This window comes from Rissa tridactyla, chromosome 2 (assembly GCF_028500815.1).
Source record: "Rissa tridactyla isolate bRisTri1 chromosome 2, bRisTri1.patW.cur.20221130, whole genome shotgun sequence".
Classification (NCBI taxonomy): Eukaryota; Metazoa; Chordata; class Aves; order Charadriiformes; family Laridae; genus Rissa; species Rissa tridactyla.
Window position 1 is genome coordinate 9,500,935 of NC_071467.1, and position 20,739 is coordinate 9,521,673.

At 38.8% G+C, this 20,739-nt stretch overlaps 1 protein-coding gene across 1 annotated transcript in view; it reads left to right on the forward strand.

The window, feature by feature from the left end:
• The window catches only part of DNAAF11 (dynein axonemal assembly factor 11), a 57,667-nt gene that overhangs the window by 13,271 nt on the left and 23,657 nt on the right, over positions 1-20,739 (forward strand). The window contains exons 6-10 of the mRNA XM_054192467.1: positions 8,721-8,888; positions 11,784-11,861; positions 14,373-14,545; positions 15,541-15,740; positions 16,899-17,087. Of these exons, the coding sequence (XP_054048442.1) occupies positions 8,721-8,888; positions 11,784-11,861; positions 14,373-14,545; positions 15,541-15,740; positions 16,899-17,087 (808 nt within the window). The remainder of the gene's footprint in view (positions 1-8,720; positions 8,889-11,783; positions 11,862-14,372; positions 14,546-15,540; positions 15,741-16,898; positions 17,088-20,739) is intronic.

A 20,739-nucleotide genomic window follows, 5' to 3' on the forward strand; every position in this document is an offset into this window, starting at 1 on the left:
ATAGACATCAATAGCTCAGCATTAAGAGCTCAAAGAGGGAAGTTTCACCCAAATTACCAATTGTGCATAGTAATTTACTTTTCCCCATTGCATTAAATTCACTTTATATGAAGACAGACCATTTGATGTAACAAGACCAGGTTTTATAGTTTTAATAAATGGTGAAAATAGAATGTTCTTCTTCATAAAACTGCTGTATTATGTGACTATAATAGTAGTTATAAAACTCATACTCATATTTACTTACAGTTAATACACTTGAATAATTTTTTCAGTATTAAACAATTCTGCTTGTTTTACTTTTACTATGGAGACAACTTAGAGTGAGTATCATTGTGTACTATGTATAAATATTTTGTTACCTATTTTATTGCTACTTATAACAGGTCCATTACTAAATGCACTTTTAAAATGAAAGGATTACAAAGATCTTAAGTGTTTAAATAATCTCCTGGAAGAATAATCTGGAAAACTAAATTCTATACCGAGAGAAAAGTCTAAGACTGCATTTGCCCTGCTGTCATTGAAGCAATTATGCTGAAAACTAGAAAAACCTGAGTTCACTGTACACAAGTTAGTTCACTGCAAACTAGTGAAGAAAAAACTGATACAGCTTGACAAAAATTTGGTCTAAAATGAATTGCTATAATCTGTCTATGAATAAATATAAACTGCAAATTAGAATTGTTCTGATCTGGAGAGAGGGAAGTTCTGGGACAATTTGGCAATTGGAATTCAGGGGCTATAAATAAGATTCTCGGGATCTGTTAAGATGTGCCCTCCATAATATTCATTAATGTTGAATTAACAAAGTTCTATTCAGTTACCAGAATGGTTGGTTTTGGCAGTTCCCTTCCGTATATTCCAGTGGACATAAAAGCAAGCCTCGTATTGTTTCTCTGAAAAGAGGCACAATAACAGGGTCAATCCCGTTCGATGAAAAACTGAAGCCAGGATCTGTCTGATGAAAAATTGAAGACGACATTTTTTAACCTAAATGTTTAAATCCAGACTTTCAGAGGTACTTAGTATTGGCAGCTTCTGTTAACTACAGTATCAAGCCTAGGATAATTGTGAAATGTAATTCTAGCAAAGTAGATCAACCACTTGTTGATTAATGATTAACTGACACATCTACAAACAGAGAAAACAACTAGAACTTTATGTTTCTGTCCCCAATGATTAAACTCTTACTCTTCTTTAATATAGCACCTTATTTAGAAAAAGAGAATCAAAGACTTTCAAGATAGAGATTTATAATCCCCTGTGCATTATCTCATACCGTTCGTTACTCTTATTTTTTTATCACTACACCTTGTCTTATACTCTTATTTCTTGCTCTGTTCAGCTGAATTTCAGGGTCATTCCTGAGTATATATCACATAGTTCTGCATAGAGAGGAATGTTCGTGTTGAAGGGAACAGCAGCAAGCACGATGATATTTATGGCATCCCTTAGCTTATAATGATCCTAGTCTGTGAGCAAGTCTGTTTTGTATTTACCCTGAAAGCATTACTTATAGAAGCCAAACCATAAGAAGATTAACAATGATATGGAGTAAACCACACTGGTACAGAATACAGGTACGGCTATTTAGTCCAGTTCTGCAGAATCCCCTCTTTGATGTATTTTTTTGTGAATTAGCTGCAATGTTTTGTAAACTCTTTGTACATTTTAATATACACTGATCAAAACTGTTACTTCATTTCATATTATTTCTTTTTTATGGTTTCTTATGCTGCTTTTTTTTTTTCCTTATCTCTGGCATTTATATATCAGTGAAGTTCCTGCTTTCATTTCTTCCTGTGTTTGAGGGTGTTGTCAATAATGAAGATTATTGTTCGGAATTACATATATTTCAATGAATTTGTTATTTGTGAGGTTATGTCCTGCCCTGTAGATTGTGTGCTCTTTGGAAGAGGATTTATTGGTACTTTGGTGTGAACATGAAAGCCTCATTTTGTTACAGTTACTATGTAACTATTACCACCAGAGAATATAATAACAACAATAATTATAAATCCTAACAACAAAACAAAAACCAATAATAATAATTTAATAGGAAATAAATAGAAAGACATAGGTTCAGATTCTGGGTGGGTATCAATCAGCTGATTCCACCTAAGACTCTGACCTGCAGCATTTTAACAGCTAAGATTTGTCCACGGATATCAATTTGCTGGGGCTGTAGCACCTTACATGAGTATGTACTGATGGAGTGAACACATATTCAAAATACTTCTGATGCACTGTAATAAAAATGCTGTAAATCCTGTTTTTGTTATGACATAGAAATATATTTTGTATTGCATTGTTTTACGCATGTAACAAATAAACTTATAGTGTATTAAGGCAGTAAAGTGAACTTCTTTGGGGAAAAAATGCAGATGGGACCCTTTTTCTTCTTTCTCAACTCCTTTCTCCTGTTTGTAATGTGGATCATAAAATATCTCTTTCATGTACATCACTTCGTGCTAAGAATTCGGGCTTGTGCTACTTAAAGCCCGTAGTACATAATTTGGGTGAAAAATAAGTGCATAAAAATAATGAACAAAATAGGTCAAGATATGTAAATATAAAATTTGTATTTAATTTGAAAATAAATGAATGCAAAAGTCTCTTGAGAAGCTATACAACACCATACCTGCAAGTTACACCAAATTTCGTATATTTATATTATGTTGAAGTTGTATGGGCTGCAAACCTTTTGTTCAATGAAGCTCACACGTAGGTCTACGTGCTGAGAGCATGTGCGTCTGTTCTGGATTTATGAATCATCATTCTTTCTATGCATCAGAAAATTCTTCTGAGCACGTAAAATCTAAAATGCTGCTAAGGCTAAAAACATTTGGGCTTATCTGAATTTTTACATGGCAAACGTGAAGCTCAAAAGGACATTGTTGCTGAAACTGTGTCAGGGTTCAAGGAATCCCAAGGGCAAGAAGACAATCTGGCAGACCTCTTAGCCTTTGAACGGAGTATATTGGAAGTTAGAAACAATAAGGCACAACTTGGAGAGCCGTATTGCAATGACAGTCTTGGATTTTGAGCATCCAAGGGTCTTAGCACAAGGCCTTGGATACTCAAGGATGGTATGTTACTCTTTGTCATTATGTCATTATTCCCAATAAATCAAGGTCACGGATTATAGGATTCATTCTAAAGAGCCTGCAATTTTAAAAAGGACAAGAAACCAGTGTGATTATCCTACTTCAGCATCTAGCTTTCTGCCATCTAGCTAAGCCACCAGGTTAGGACAAGCGTGTTGCAAACACACGCTCCAAAGTACTGCTTTCTGACTTCCTGAATAGTTTAGTCCTGAGTCAGAAACAAAGCTGTTCTTCACAAGAGGAAAACAAATACACTCTGAGAGCTTTTCAGTCACTGGTATACACAGAATACCTCTTTTATGCTTATCACAACTGAGAAGTTACCTGCTCAGACAAGTAATCCTGCAGCTTAACCAATTTTGGCAAACCAGGACCTGCATATACACTGATTATAAATAAGTGTGGTTTAAATCAGGACATACAGGTACAAGAGTTTGGAATGAAGTTGAGCCGGGAATAAAGGACAGGTGGAGGGAAGGTGATTTTAGATTTGTTGATATTTCTCATTATCCTACTCTGTTAAATTGGCAATAGATTAAATTAATTTCCCCAAGTCGAGTCTGTTTTGCCCATGATGGTAATTGCTGTGTGATCTCCCTGTCTTTATATCATTCCATGAGCTTTTAATTGAATTTTGTCCCTCTGTCTTGTTGAGAGGGAGTTAGAGAGCAGCTGGGCGGGCACCTGGCAGTTAGCCAAGGCTGACCCGCCACACCTTAGTATATTGAAATTTAATTAATTGAAGATTTTATATTTCTTTCTTCAGAACTATTGTATGGAACCTCTGCAGAAGTGGCGAAAAAAACCCTCTGTTTTTACATTAACGCAATAACACAGCTATTTCTGTGCAATACAATGTAGAAACAGCATTTAAAATAGTGGACGCAGCAAGAACAGGATTTTTTTCTTCGTCTTGAAATTGATTTACTTTGATTACGAGCAATGCTCTCAAGTGATAAATGCATAGTACTGGCAAAAGGTGCAGCTATAACAGTCATTATTTGAAGGGGCCTGCAATTTAATATGAAATAAATGGGTAAGCAGCGGAAGGCCTGGCCAGTGGCCCTTCTTTAATCTCTGTGGCTCTGCGGGGTGGCCGTGGGCCACATGGTGGTGCCATCCAACCAGCTACATGAACATCCCTGCCCTCAGGATTTGTTACTTACCTAGTCTGACAGGCCTGGACAAATACTATGAGTTAAACTAAAGTGGATAAACTACTTCTGCTCCTTTCTGCCCCGTTATCGCCACAAAACTTAGTAGCTGACACCTCCTTTCTCCAATCCTCTAAATAGCAACACAATGAGAAATTTGCAGAGTGGCTGTGGGGAGCTCCATGTATTACATCAGAGGTAAACGATTTAATAAGTTAATTTGATCATTTTAAAAAAAAAAAAAATCCTACAGCCTTATTTAAACTTATATGAGAATTTCCTGGTAGTAGGAGATGACATTTAGGTTTGATTAGACTACAAGAAAGACACTGAGGTGCTGGAGTGGGTCCAGAGAAGGGCAACGAAGCTGGTGAGGGGTCTGGAGAACAAGTCTTATGAGGAGCAGCTGAGGGAGCTGGGGGTGTTCAGCCTGGAGAAAAGGAGGCTGAGGGGAGACCTTCTCGCTCTCTACAACTACCTGCAAGGAGGGTGTAGAGAGTTGTGTGTCAGTCTCTTCTCCCAGGTGACAGGAGACAGGACAAGAGGAAATGGCCTCAAGTTGCACCAGGGGAGGTTTAGACTGGATATTAGGAAAAAAATTTACACTGAAATGGTTATTAAGCATTGGGACAGGCTGCCCAGGGAAGTGGTTGAGTCGCCATCGGTTTAGCGGTGGACTTGGCAGTGCTGGGTTAATTGTTGGACTCGATGATTTTAAAGGTCTTTTCCAGCATAAATGATTCTATGAATCATGGGGAAACAGAGCTTCCACAGACAACAGAAAAAATGCTTTCAGCCCAAAATGCAGTAGGCAAACTAGCTGATGGGTATGCAGGAGGAGGACAAAAGTATTATCCAAAGGTCAGAAGAAAGAAACATGCCTGAGGAAGAGGCACTTGATATAGGATTGCCCAGCCAAAGAAAGGGGTCAGGAGCAGCCGGAGTCATAGAAATCTTACTTCTGGATGACACAAAAGCCATTTTCCTTCCCAGGCGGGCACACAGGCAGTTCCGCCCGCTGGGACGGAGGGCAGCAGCGGCTCCGCGGCGGCAGAGGCCTGACCGGCCCGGCCCACAGCAGCGCCCGCCCGCCGCCGCCTCCCGCCCGCCCCGTTGCCATGGCAGCGCCGCGGCGTCCTGTAATGGCGGCGGCGGGAAGCTGAGGGGCGGCCATGGTGCGGAGTGAGTGTCGCCGAGAGCCGCTTTCCTCCCCTCCCCCGGGACCCTGTCCTCCTCCCCAGGATGCGCCCCGCTCCCTGGCCACCGTGTTCCCTCTCACGCTGGCCCCCCTTCCTCTCCATTCCCCATAACCCTTGGCAGCCCATCTCCCCTCCCCAGGAAGTGCCCCACTCCCTGGCCACCATGTTCCCTCTCCTCACGCTGGCCCCCCTTCCCTGCCATCCCCCACAGCCCTCTCCCTTCCTGCTTCCTTGCTCTCCTCGCCTGGCTGCATTAACTGGTCTCCCTCCTTCCTGGGAATAGGAACCCATTTCATTCCACCCAGCATAGCACAGGTGGTCCCGGCATGGACCCCCCAGTGTGTGGGGAGATGCTCAACGGGATGGCTTGTGTCTGGGCCTAGAGCTGTCAGCGCCAGCCTTTCCCTGAAATTATAAATTTTCAACATCACATGATAATTTTTTTTTTTTAGGTAGAAGTAGCCAATGCAGACACTTGATCAGACACGTAAAAAAACGCTGTATAAGGTTAAAATACACCATACTATTACTTATGAATTGCTAAACTTTTAGAGGTAAAGCAGTATGACCAGAAAATACTGAGTGCTCATACCTATCAGTCAAGAAAAAAGCTTCCGAGGAGTTCCCTTTATCTGTGATTTTTCCCTGTAATTTATTTTGGTTATATACTGTCACTGGACTGTCAGTCCCTTGCTGTGCCAAAATAGTGCTTTGGAAAGGAACTCCTTCCCTCTGCATGAAGCTGGCAGACGCCCCCTTTTAGCAGGCACTACCTAAAGGAGAATGGCTTCATATCTTGAACAGCATGCTATGAATTTGAGTCTTAAAATAATGGTTGAATACTTTACTTTTCTGAAACACAGGTGCCTCCACCATTTCTTGATATACCTGCAGCTGTCCACCTGCTTATTCTTTCCATTTCTTTAATGCTTTCCTTCATATCTGTTCTTTTTTGAGTAAAGCATGTAGCTTTTGGAAGTCCAGCTGTAAGATTTTCAAGATTTGTTATCTCCAGTTGATTGATGCCATCTCTTACTTCCTCCCGTGTTCATGAGAAAACAGGAGTAGCTGTGATCTCTCAGGTCACTGATCCTTTCTCCTATTACTGCACACATCAGATATTCTGGTTAACAAACTTCCCAGTGAGAAGTAATGCTACAATGTGTTTTTTCAATGTCCTGGTAAAGCTTTTTTTAAAAAAATAATTTGTTGTTTTCTCTTACAAGTTTGTTTCCCTCATTCCTCTTAAATAAACTAGATAGCATATAAAATGTCAAATATTCATTCAGTTCCCTGCAGCAGGTCCTCAAAATGGGTCTCTCAAGCTCCACAGTAGCATCTGTTGGGAATGGTTGTCTCTGCTTTGCAAAACCACCTGGTAATGAAAGTGGAGGTTTTGCATAATCACTGCAACAGTCACTTCAATTTTCTTTTCATCAGCAAAGGGAAATCCGTCTGTAATAAAACTGTCTGGAATAATTTGTATGACTTCTTTTTACATAAAAGGTATAGAGCATAATGTTGCCTTCAGAGTTTATGTACACAGATTGTGGAATATTGTTTTCTTGCTCAAACATACCTGTTTGTACTGGAAAAGCTGGCACCGGAAGATCTGCCACCAAACACATTAGTAACCAGGCCTTTTTTTTTTTTTTTTAATTTCCAGAAGATTTGCGAAGTAACTTATTATATATGCCGATGTTTTTCATGTTTTCTGTGAAGACTAAAATATTTAGTCACGATTATTGCCATTTTTTTTCTGTTTTCTCTGTTAATTTAATCAGGTTTAATCAATGGGCTGTTGAAGGGAAGATGGTTGTTCAGATGCAATGAACCTGCCCAACATGATTAAAAAAGAAAAAGACACTTACCTTCCCCAATATTCTTAATGTGTAGATAAGGTCCTCTCTTACATCAACATCAATATCACCTTTATATAGTTCTGTAAATCGCGTTAGATGAAAATGTTGAATAGAAGGGAGATTTAAGCCTGCTCATCTGTAAATAATACAACAGATGCAAAGCCAGTTTCACCTTTTTCCCAAAGGCTGTAAATAGAGGAGCTACACTGACACATGCAGGTTTGGGCTGTATTGGTATGTCATTTACCCAGCTTGTAGCAGACCAGTCTGTGTGAATGTGTGCAGCCATTTGAGGACCACTAATAAAACTGGATGATTTCACAAAGCCTCCCTGAGAGGTTTGTCCCTGAGACAAAGAAGCAATGAAAGAATACTTTTAATTAATGCATGGTAGGAACAATTTGTTTTCACAGTCCTCTGTATATTTCCTCTTTTTACTTATTTTTCTTCAGTCTTTTTGAAAGGCTTGCTAGTCTTTTTTTGGCATTAACCATCAAGAAAATACCTATGCTAATTTAAGAAAACCCTAGTTTTTTAATCAGTATTTCACTGTAGTTCACTGCTTGTCAAGGAGAGGAAAATGCTGCTGCTTTTTTGGTGCAGTGGGCTGGAAACGAAGTAATAACGTCTAGCTAAAGAGTGAGCACTGGTTCTCATAGAATTTCTTTACCTTCATTATACAGAGCCTTTTCACTGTTTGAAAGATTGCCTGGCATTAAATATTACTATGTGAAAACTCTGAGCCCAAGTCTCTGATGTCTTTTAGCCCCTGAGACTCCTTTGCTGGGCTGCTAATGAGCTGGTAGTGCTTAAGAAATACCCAGGATTAAATTTCATTCTAATGTAAACATTTATAAGCATGAATTAGTTATGGAGTTGCCTCAAGCACTGAAAAAGTGAAAAATGTCTGCCCACTTTCAGCATTCATCGTGCTTATTCCCGTGCACACTGTGCTGGCAGAAGAATACGTAGCTAGTTTACTTTTTGTTAACATCTGGCATCAGGAAATAAAAGAGCATAAACCACCATTGCTTGTCTACATGAATCAATCTGCAACCCAAGCTATGCTGAAAATAATGGATGCTGGATTGATTTCTGCAGGGGTAGTGTCACAGTCTTATGGAAGATTCAGCAGTTTTCATATGGATTTTTGTAAATGCTACAGGTGACAGTAGCGTGTTTCACAAATGCTGTTTACTGTGGCAGATCGGGGTGAAGTTACTTGGCACTTGATGTCTTTTCTAGCAGATTTTTTGTTGTTGGTGGTGGTGGTGTTCCTACCGGCTGTGTATTTGCTACGGTACAACAAAAGATTATAATGATTTTATAAGTTGTTCATAAGTCAGGTGGTGGAAAATGACTAAAGGGAGACATGACATCTAATGTTTCTTTCAGTCACTGAAGATCTCGTTAGAAGACGTGCAGAACATAACGACTGTGAAATTTTTTCACTGGAAGAAATCTCTTTACATCAGCAGGAAATAGAAAAACTAGAGTATCTTGACAAATGGTGTCGAGATTTAAAAATTCTCTATCTTCAGAATAATCTAATTCCAAAAATTGGTAAGTGTTTTCTGGATGTGTTTCTTTTTAAATGGTTTTACATGCAGAATTTTGAAATCAGGAAAAGTATGTCTGTTGTGTTATACTTTAAGGGAATGCAGGGTGAGTAACTGCAGAGAAGTTGTTTGTGGATCTGCTCCTATAAGATTTACTTTCCCTGCCTCTTTAATGTATTTCTAAGAAGCTCAGAAATTTGAAAGAGAAATTTTAACTTAAAAGATCATACGGAGATACAAGTCACTAGAATATGAGTGTGGAACACCATTTATTAATTAAAATCTCATGAATCAAGCTATAACTTAAATATCCTGTCTTTGTGGCAAACAGGGAGACCATTTAGCGTATGCCGTGGACTGTGATATCATAGGACTAGCTCTCCTCATGCTCTTTTTTAAGTTCGGTTTTTATACTAACGGTCTTTTTTGTTAACATTGAAATAATTTTCATTCAGATAAAATGCTTGCTTTTGTGCAGAAAGGCAACTTTTTACAGTGAGGTCTCAATGGTCATCCTGCATGACAGGAGAAGCTATAATTTCCTATGGTCTGTGTTTTGTGGTAGAGGTTCACGTGTTTGCTAGGCTCTCTAAAGATATGACATCAGGCCTTGGGCTGGAAAAGCTTAGACTCTACACACAGTGTGTAGATGAAGAATGGGAAGTCAAAAGTGCTCAGGAATTATATTAGCATATTTCTTTGAAGTTCCTTAAGAGGAAGACAAAAATATAGTTTTAGGGTGAAATTGTGTGCTCAGGACTTGTAGGCAAAGGCTTAAAATCCTCTCAGGAGCTCATCAGGAAACCCCTAGGAAGTATCTGTACTGGTAACATCTGCATTTCTTAGAGGAATCTTCTCCCAGAGATAATAAGGTTTTTGAAACTGCTTTATGCTGCTCTGCCCCATCAAAAATGGGACTAAAAGAACTCATTTTTCTCTCTGTTACTGTGTCCTTAGTAATGCACAAGACTTCATCTTGTTCTTTTGTCAACACTTATACCTCCTTTAGGTTACTGCGGTATATCATGTTACAGTTCAAATTACTGCTTTTTGGACACAAGGTTTTTTCAGCAATCTCTTTTCTGAGACATTCAATTTTTATCTTAAGTTACTCTAGCTCTAGGAGTTGGAAAAGTGGGCAACTTCCTACTTCATATATTCTTGTATAATGTAACAGCTTTCCAAGATACTGCCTTAGTAACAAATGGGGAAAAAAATGCACTATATAAGTAGTGATCAAAAGGGTTTCCAATAGGGGTTGTGTTACAAAGTACTGAATTTGAGACATAATTCTTCCCAATGGTTACCAACACGTCCGTGCAGAGCACCCAGCATTTCCAAGCACACTTCAAAATACTATAGCTGAATGGTTTCTATTTACTCTCATGGGGTGTGTCTTTTCTCCTCTTAAAGAAAACCTTTACACAGCCCTCAAGATCCCGCTTGCCTACTAATCAGACAGCAAGTTGCAAGGCATCCACTGTGTCGATGAGTCCTGGTTCTTTTCTATAAATGGAAAAAAACCCACAAGATGCCTTTGGCTTCAACACTTGTCTCTCCCACATTTTCATGTGTACAGGCACTGCCGTTACAGAAATATTGTAAGAAAAACTAAAAGCCAACCTAAGCTGCGCAGGTCCTTGCTGAGAAAATAATTTCATCATGTTTGTGAATTATGAAGAAAATGTCTCTCCAAGGTCTTAGTAAACCAAGTGGTAGGATTCACGTCACCACACTTTTAGACTTCTATGTTTTAGACAGCTACTGAAGCCTCCCTTTATAAGCAGTGATGAAGAAAAGGTGTATTTTTGAGCATGATTTGGTTCACTGGTTCTAGACAGACAAATTAAGATAAGACAAACTGCCCCTTGAAGAGCCTGTTTCTCCTTATTGATTATAGAGGATCCTAGACAACTAATTCAGCTGTAGACATGATCTGTGTTGGTTAGATAAAGCTCCCCCTGCTTGAATTTCTTCCTTTGTCTCAGCAGGGGCAGTTTATACAGCAGTTAATCAGTGCGGCTTGTGAATTAAGAGTTTGAGGTAAACTTGATGACTTCATTGGATAGGTTTTCCAGTCAGATCTTTGAAACACCTGGTTATTGGCGAGAAATTATTGAAATGTGACACAAGTTATACTATGTATCTCATCTCAGATGTAGGGCTGACCTGTGTCATGTATCTCAAGGGGTATTGGCATTTTTCAGACCTTTGGGGCACTGACGAAGATTGTTGCTACCCTATTCCCTCTTTATCCCCGCTCTGTGTTCAAAGGAGGAAATGCTAGCCATTATTACACAACCCCACAGGTTGTGAACCTGCTAATTTCAATAGTTCATGGCAAAAATAATCCAGATTAGATTCCAGATTGGGGGGGGAGGGGGGGAGGCTTTTTTTTTGTTCATACTGAAGCCATATAAATCCTTATTTGTAAAATTTTTAAAAAGGGAGGAGAGGAGGATTCTTGTATTAACCCAGTAGATAAAAGATCTTTAAAAATTAAATATATACTAAAGAAGCCAATCTTTTTTATATATATGAGTGCAAAAGTCTAATTTTATAAAGCTTGACTAAGTATGGCTGGATCCTTTCTGAGTTTCCAGACAGATGGTATGTTTCACCATGCTTTTTGGCCAGTCCTCTCGCATGATATAAGTGTTTTATGGATTTGTGATAAAAAATGTGTTCATAACCTCCCTTATTTCTTTTTATTTTTTAATTTGTGTTTCTGTTTTGTATTTCATTAATATTAAAATATTAATGCCAAGTAATCTGATACATATTCTGATTTGTTCTTCCTCTTTTTCTGATTTATTGTTTCTTTGAAGTCAAGTGAGCAAGTAAAATGATAATGCCCTTTACAAGAAAACTGAAATAACAGATCTCTCTTTTGTTACAGAAAACGTGGGCAAACTCAAGAAGCTGGAATATTTAAATGTAGCTTTGAACAACATTGAAAGAATTGAAAATCTGGAAGGTCAGGTTTTAAACAAACCATTTTGCCCTTTGAAACACTTAAGTTGTGACTTAAAAGAGGGTAAAATAGGGTGGAAGCCATTAAGTATGTCCACCACTAGAGATACTTTCTTGATTCTTAGGAAGAGCCTTTTTTTGTGCAGAGTTTCAACAAATGCTTCTTTATATCAAATGCTTCCTACCACTGTGGTTTTGTCATCGAACTTCTGTAAATGTATTTTAATTTGCTTTTTGTATTCTCTTTTGTCAGTATTGCTAGCTATGATAGCTCTATTCTTTAATACTTTGCAAGGCAAGAATTCGCTTTTTTCATGAAATTTGTATTTCCCCGCTCTAAAGATAAGATAATTTGTTATGCAGATTAGCTGGAGCAATGCAGGTTTTTTTAACGCTATGCAGGCTGTGAAAAGTCTCTCTTGTGTAACGTTTCAGCAGTCATCTTCACTTCAGCAATCAAGTGTCAGACACAAGAAGGTTCTACTCTGTGCAGAGGTTGAACTGGCAGTCTGGGTTATTTTTAAAGAGTTTTTCAGATGGTCATTTTCTCTGTCATTGCATGAAGTCTGCTCCATTTTTTCTGTGTTTAATCCTCTATCCTACCATTGTAATTCATAGAATCATAGAAAAGAACCATAGAACAGTTTGGGTTGGAAGGGACATTTAAAGGTCACCTAGTCCCTGCCTCCTGCAATGAGCAGGGACATCTTCAACTAGATCAGGTTGCTCAGAGCCCCGTCCAACCTGACCTTGAATGTTTCCAGGCATGGAGCATCTACCACCTCTCTGGGCAACCTGGGCCAGTGTTTTACCACTCTCAGTGTAAAAAAATTCTTCCTTCTTTCTAGTCTAAATCTACCCTCTTTTAATTTAAAAACAACTACCCCTTGTCCTGTTGCAACAAGCACTGCTAAAAAGTCTGTCCCTGTCTTCCTTATAAGCCCCCTTTAAGTAGGGGAAGGCTGCTATAAGGTCTTCCTGGAGCCTTCTCTTCTCCAGGCTGAGCAACCCCAACTCTCTCAGCCTGGACTCATAGCAGAGGGGCTCCAGCCCTCTCATCATCTTTGTGGCCCTCCTCTGGACCCATTCCAACAGGTCCATGTCTTTCCTGTGCTGAGGGCTCCAGAGCTGGACGTAGTATTCCAGCTAATTGCATGTGCACAGATCTAGCATTTCCCAAGATCAAAATCTAGGACTTAGAGCCACCCATAAACACATTCTTTATCACTTGAATAATTTCTTACTTGATTTCTTTCTCTTTCTTGAGTCTGAGTAGGCCAGTTGCTGAATCTTTAAAATGTCCACCTTGACAAGGGAACAATGAAAAAATGGTGGTTTTTTGTTGTTTTATTTTGTTTTGTTTTAAGTCTACAAGAGGATAGCTTAAATCAAATTAAAAAAATAAGCAAATAGGCTAAACACAAATTTGTAACAGTTGAAGAAATAGGTAGTACATTACATATTTTGCAATTTTTTGAGAAATTTGCATCTGTTTTTATGCCAGTAAATTTTAAGTTCCTCTATCAGGCAGCATTATTTATTATTGTGATTCGTCATTTGCTTAGGAGTCATAAACTTTGGGAGTGAGCCTTGCAAAAATTTGGGTTATTTAAATCCCATAATAAATAATTTTGAGTTGTTTATTTTCTTGCAGATCCATTATGCATAAAATACTTGCCAAATAGACCTGCAAAGGAAAAGAAGTGAATACAATCATGAGCACCGAAGTTGAGGTTGCTTTTAACTAAACTTTTTTACTCTTAGAGTCAAGGTTATGAATCAAGGGGAGATTATGATAAAAGGAGAGGCTGATAAATTTTGGATCCAGATTTTCCAGAGCATCTTGTTAGCTAATTTAGAGTTTCTGTTTATAATGAATCGGTTTTGGTTAACAAACAACATTTTCTGAGTGGTATTCCTAATTTAAACGGTGATAAAGCATTTACAACAATAGCTGAGTCCATAGAGTGGAAAACCTCATCTTGTCTTGGAGTGAATTTTTAGATAACCTTATCTTTACACTTGAATAATGTTACCTAAGATTCACGGTACACAGAAATGAAACCCATAATTGATCCTGCTCTCCTGAAGCAATTAGACACTCTTTTAGCCATACAGTAAAGACTCAGTTGAGGAGGGGTGCCAAGGCAATCAGACTGTTAAAACTGAAATCTAACTTATCCGTAAATGAAACATTTAATAGCTCATGTAGTATACCAGCACCGACCACAAAGTTGTGATAGAGATTAAATCTATAATAAGTTTTGCTATTTTGTATTTTATTGAGGTTTTCTTTTTTTCTATAAATATTGTGACCTCATAAACTTAAGCTGTGAGTCACTCTTTCACGTGTGGCTTGCAGGAGATGTATTCTGGTAGGATGAAATTAGTACACAGACAACAAATGCAGACAGTTTTATATCCAAGTGTGTACATGTGTACATTTGTGCATGTGGGTGTGTGTGTCATGTACATATATGTTATGGACAAATTGAATTGTGTTTTTTTCAACCAGGCTGTGAAGAACTGAAGAAACTTGACCTAACAGCAAATTTCATTGGTGAACTCTCCAGTATAGAAACCCTAAAATATAATATACACCTGAATGAACTGTTTCTAGTGGGTAACCCATGTACTGAATTTGAAGGTTATAGGCAATACGTGGTAGCAACTCTTCATCAATTAAAAGTAAGATTTTTAAAAGTAAATTTATTTCCAAATCAATAACCAGGATTGTGGACTGAATATACTAATCTCAAAGAAAATAAATGCCTGTGGTAGGATAACTAGGTGTCTTTTTCTTACTGTCCACAGGACATTGAATTCTATTCTGAAGAATAAGTGACTACAGTAAATAATGTGATAATAAATTGCTTCTATTCTGACTGAACCACATTCATTTGTTAACTTTTCTGTCATTTTCATTGGAGAATCTTAAAGTTCTGAAAAAAAAAAACACTGTACAGTTTTGGCTTTTTTTTTCATTTGTTTTTATATACACAATGTATTTTTAAATTATTTTCATGATTGAAGAAAGTTACCAGGTTGTTGGTTCCATACCAACAATATGTACCAAACCAACAGTGTAAGGCAGTAGAAAGATAGAAATTGATGTAAAAATGCACCATATCGCATTGACTGTAAATAGATACTTTGAGATTGAGGTTTTGTGTAATGATTTTCTGAGGTAACGATTTCCTGCCATCGAAACAGGCAGTCCCAGTCCTGAACTATGCTCACACTTTTTCCCTTGGAGAAGCACAGACGCTTGCTTAACTTATTAGGAGTATATTCAGCTCACTTAGTTGGCAATAAACTAACACATCAAAGTAAATAATTTTGTAATAATTCCATGAGCTGAATCAAGGTCAGACAACTATCAGAAATGGCTGAAGGGACCCTCTCTGCTGCATAGTCTAATAAGACCAACTGAAATTCCTGGAAAATGCAAAATGCAGCCGTCAGGCACACAAAACCATTTTCAGACCTGAATAGCAACTTATTGTACTTCTTTTTAATACAGTATAATTTACGTAGTGCTATTGAAGTTTCAAAGGTGTATTTTTAATTTTATACAGGAAGTAATTTTTCAAAATTAACCTACAGTTTAATGGATTTATTGGTTTGAATATACTTAAAATTTCTCATATATCTATATTGATTTTTTTTTTCCATTTTGGAAGTGTTTGGATAGTAAAGAAATAGAACGTTCAGAGAGGATTCAAGCACTTCAAAATTATCCAGAAGTGAAACAGAAAATCAGAGAACAGGAACGAGCTTACCTTCTCAAAAGAGCCAGAGAAAAAGAAGAGGCTCAAAGAAGACTGCAAGAAAGAAAGGACAAGAAAGAAAAACAAATGAAATCTAAGCTTGAATTTGACAGGTAACAGCAAGAAACAACAGTTTGTGAGTAAAAGTCATTCATCTCTTCCTTCATTATGAATTTTATTTTTCCTCATTAAAATATAGTTTATATAATTCCACTTAATTTTTTTATCTTTATTGTTGATTCTAGCAGAATTATTTTTCCTCATGCATGCTAACTCTAATGAAAAATATAATTAATTACAAACATAATTAATTGCTGACCTGCAGACAGTACAGAATTTTTGTCCCAAAACTCCAAGCTAAATTGTCTGGGTGCCAAAATAGTGTAATTGATAGCTTCTTTCAGGAGAACAGCTGGAAATTGTTATTTAAGGTAATGGAGGGGTTCCAGAGAAAGCAGCTGTTCGCCTATAATTTCTTTTGCTTTAGAGTTATTAGATATGAAGACTGGAACGGAATATTGCAGATCTTGTGAGATGCAAAAGGCTATGGAATGCTGATTTCTGTACTTCCTCCACCTAATATCACTTCCTCGCTTAATATCACCCAATTACCTAGATAGCAGAAGGATTTTTGTCTGGGGTCATCTTCCACTGCAGTTGCCATCCATCTTATTTTTAACACAATAGAGACTAAGATCCATGGGGCTGGCTGTGGAACTTTCTCCTCACAGATCACATATGTAATATAAATTTAATTTACTCTCTACATTGATAGAGAATTTCTGAAGATTACAGAGGCTTAGAGCTAGGGGGAAAAATGATCCAGGTTCTAAGATGACACTTCAGGAAATGCCTAAGTAAAATGTTACTACCCTATAAAATGTCTAATCTGCTGCTGATTGATATTGGGAATACTTAAACATCACACAGACTGAAGGTTTTCTTTCACCTGAAAGTTGTGGGGGTATCTGAAAATTCTGCTCCTGAAATTAAATCTGTTGAACTATCTATCAGGGTTTTCAGAGGGTTAGGCATAACCACAGGATCACTTCTTAATAAAGTCAATGAAAAACATTATGTTGAAATGTTTCGTTGATTGATGAAAGAAGCAGAGCAGAGAATGTTGTCCAAATCTATAAGATACTGTTCTTGGTAGGAATTATACAACTGTTATTATTGGGTTAAAAAAATATTATTGGAAGAATTCATTAGCAAGTACTGTTAGTCTTCCTTCATTTCATTGGGATAATATTCCGTATGGTCTTGTGTAGCCCAGACTCTCTACAGAACAAAGAAAACCATCAGGCAGAAGGAGACAGAGAACAAGAAACATGGAGAACAGCTGAAGATGATGAAGAAGACAGAAGATTTTGGGAGGAGCCTACACCATATACTCCAGAGACTAGATTAGAAACTCACAGATATATTGAAGAAAAACGGAGAGCTAAAGACAATACAAGGTACATTTTCATTTTAATGTACTCTATGACTTCAGGAAGGGAAATTTTTCAAAGGTACAGAGTAGAAGGAGGTGACTGCTTCACATTAAATATGAGAACTGGCAGTTTAAATCCCTGTTGCCAGTGCAAATATACTTATAAAATCTAAATAAAATATTCAGATTGTGCATTTTATTTTCTAAAAGATATTTATGAAACCTTTTATTTTGTTTTTCTCAAATAGAGTTTTTAAATATAATTTCTCTTTTCAACTCCATTTTATGGACTTTAAAAGTTGCACTTTTCTGCCATCTAACTAATGTGTTTTGTGTAGTTTAATGTTTAATATTCTTGCTAAAAACATTTATCCGGAGTGCAGGTTGCATTACATAAATGCCCTATCGGCCAAGCTGCAAAATTTTTGCACAAGTGGCATTTCAGGCACCTTTTCTATGTGATTTAGAAATTTTTTCACATACTTTATCAAAGATATTTGTCCTGAGTAATAAGATTCTTTACATTATCTTTGCTATTTGGCATGGGTGGATCTGAAGATGTCTGGCCCCTGAAAAGCCTTTAAATCTTTCTAAAGTTGCCACTTGTTTTGCTGACCATGGAAAATTAATGCAGATGATAGCAAAAGAAGTTATTTTACTGCTGCTGGCTGATCAGTTCCACAAACATTGTAAGCAATGTCTTTTTCTTTTTTTTTTCCTTTTTTCTTTTGCTTATATAACAGCATCTGTGCCAGAGATTTTTCTAGCTGTTCTTTTTAGGGACATGCTTTTTAGAAGATTTTTCAAGCCTAAATATTGAAAAAGTCAGTTCTAGGGAACTATCCAAGAAATCTGGAAATCTGCATGACTTGTTGCTATTATTAATTCAAGGTCTAGCACTTTCCCAGAAGAGCTACTGTGAAACTCAGACTCTAGCTACTTAGAATCTTGCTGTGTTTGGGGATGCCTTGCTCTAGTCAAAAGCAAATGTGTTCCAAATACTTCCCTCTAAGCATTCAAGGAGAGTCCAAATAGCATTATAATAAAGAATAATTCCTTTCTGAAATTTTCTCAGTTTCCAACAGATTTAAAGGAGTTAAAAATCCTGTCACGGTTCATTTTGTTTTGGTGGTGAGATTTTTGTTAGGTAGCATGAGAAAGGTGAGAACAGAAAAGTGGCCCTAACAACTTCAAATCATCCTTGCCGGTGAAATTTAACTTTAATGTAAGTTACTCGGTATAAAAGGATGCTCATTTCAGTATAAAATTGAAACTCTGAAGTTTCTGTGATTCTGTGATTAACTCAATCAGACCAATGGTAAATTTGAACCTATTTATGACATGTTAGCACACATTAAATTTGCCAACTGGGTTATAGTTGGGCAGTTGATAATAAACTGAGCACCTTTGGCTATTGCTAAATGAGTGAATACTTGCAGGTTCATTAAAAAAAAAAATCAGAAAAGCGTAAAAGTAGGTCCACAGGATCTCCTGTTTGGCCTTGCCAAAACAAGGCCTTTCAGCTCATCTCAGCACAAAGTTAAACAAGTTACCTTAAAGTCTGATGATTATGACATGACTGAATTTGCTTTGAAATGGTTCACATGAGCAGACAGATTTCATCTAGAAACAGATTACTAACAGGTAAGAGGTAGTAGGAAGTAATTTCCTGGAGCATTTCTGAGAACTGTGTCTTTAGAACAGAGTGGTGGTTCATTTGCTTTGCATTTAAGTGTCAAGAGTAGGGATTCAGGTGTAGGAACTGCTAGCCCACAAATCCCTCATTAAAGCTCTGATTTATACGATAGAATAGGAGTTGTGCATCTTTCTTAGACAGAATTTGTTTTTATGTAGTCATTCCAGTAGCTCCACTCAAATGTTTTTATTTCTTCAAATCCATTGTATTTATAGACTGAATCTTTTTTTACGCTTTTTTTTCCCCGAAGGTGATCTAATTTAGGAAGGCAAAAGCCCAGCTGGAGCTCAACTTGGCCACTAACATTAAAGACAACAAAAAAAGCTTTTATAAATACATCAACAAAAAGAGAGCCAGGGAGAATCTCCATCCCTTACGGGATGTGGGGGGGAAAGTTGCAACCAATGATGAGGAGAAGGCTGAGATACTGAATGCCTTCTTTGCCTCCGTCTTCAATAGTCAGACCAGCTATCCCCAGGGTGCTCAGCCTTCTGAGCTGGAAGATAAGGATGGAGAGCGGAACAACCCACCCATAATCCAGGAGGAAGTAGTCAATGATCTGCTTCTGCACCTAGACACACATAAGTCTATGGGACCAGAAGGGATTCACCCAAGAGTACTCAGGGAGCTGGCAGACGAGCTCACCAAGCCTCTCTCCATCATTTATCAACAATCCTGGTCAACAGGGCAGGTGCCAGATGACTGGGGGGTGGCTAATGTGACGCCCATCTACAAGAAGGGTCGGAAGGAGGACTGGGGGAACTACAGGCCTGTCAGCCTGACCTCGGTACCAGGAAAGATCATGGAGAGGATCATCTTGAGTGAGCTCTCAAGGCAAGTGCAGGGCAGCCAAGGGATCAGGGCCAGCCAGCATGGGTTTATGAAAGGGAGGTCCTGCTTAACCAACCTGATCTCTTTCTATGACCATGTGACCCACCTTCTGGATGCGGGGAAGGCTGTGGATGTTGTCTGTCTGGACTTTGGGAAGGCCTTTGACACCGTCCCCCACAGCATTCTCCTGGAGAAGCTGGCGGATCACGGCATAGACAAGTGTACTCTTCACTGGGTAAAAATCTGGCTGGATGGCCGTGCCCAGAGAGTTGTGATTAATGGGGTGAAATCCTCTTGGCGGCCGGTCACCAGTGGTGTCCCTCAGGCCTCAGTTTTGGGGCCAGTTTTGTTTAATATCTTTATCGATGATCTGGATGAGGGGATTGAGTGCACCCTCAGTAAGTTTGCAGACGACACCAAACTAGGTGGGAGTGTTGATCTGCTTGAGGGTAGGAAGGCTCTACAGAGGGACCTGGACAGGCTGGATCGATGGGCCAAGGCCAACTGTATGAGGTTTAATAAGGCCAAGTGCCGGGTCCTGCATTTTGGTCACAACAACCCCAAGCAGCGCTACAGGCTTGGGGCTGAGTGGCTGGAAAGCTGCCCGGCAGAAAAGGACCTGGGGGTGCTGGGGGACGTCCAGCTTAACACAAGCCAGCAGTGTGCCCAGGTGGCCAAGAAGGCCAACAGCATTCTGGCTTGTATCAGGAATAGCGTGGCCAGCAGGAGCAGGGAAGTGATCGTGCCTCTGTACTCAGCACTGGTGAGGCCTCACCTCGAGTACTGTGTTCAGTTCTGGGCCCCTCTGTACAAGAGGGACATGGAAGTGCTGGAGCGTGTCCAGAGGAGAGCTACCAGGCTGGTGAGGGGTCTGGAGACCAAGTCATATGAGGAGAGGCTGAGGGAGCTGGGCATGGTTAGCGTGGAGAAGAGGAGGCTGAGGGGAGACCTCATTGCCCTCTACAACTACCTGAAAGGAGGCTGGAGAGAGGTGGGTGTTGGCCTCTTCTCCCAAGTGAATAATGACAGGACCAGAGGAAATGGTCTGAAGTTGCGGCAGGTGAGGTTTAGATTAGGTATTAGGAAGAATTACTTTACTGAAAGAGTGGTCAGGCGCTGGAACAGCCTGCCCAGGGTGGTGGTTGAGTCA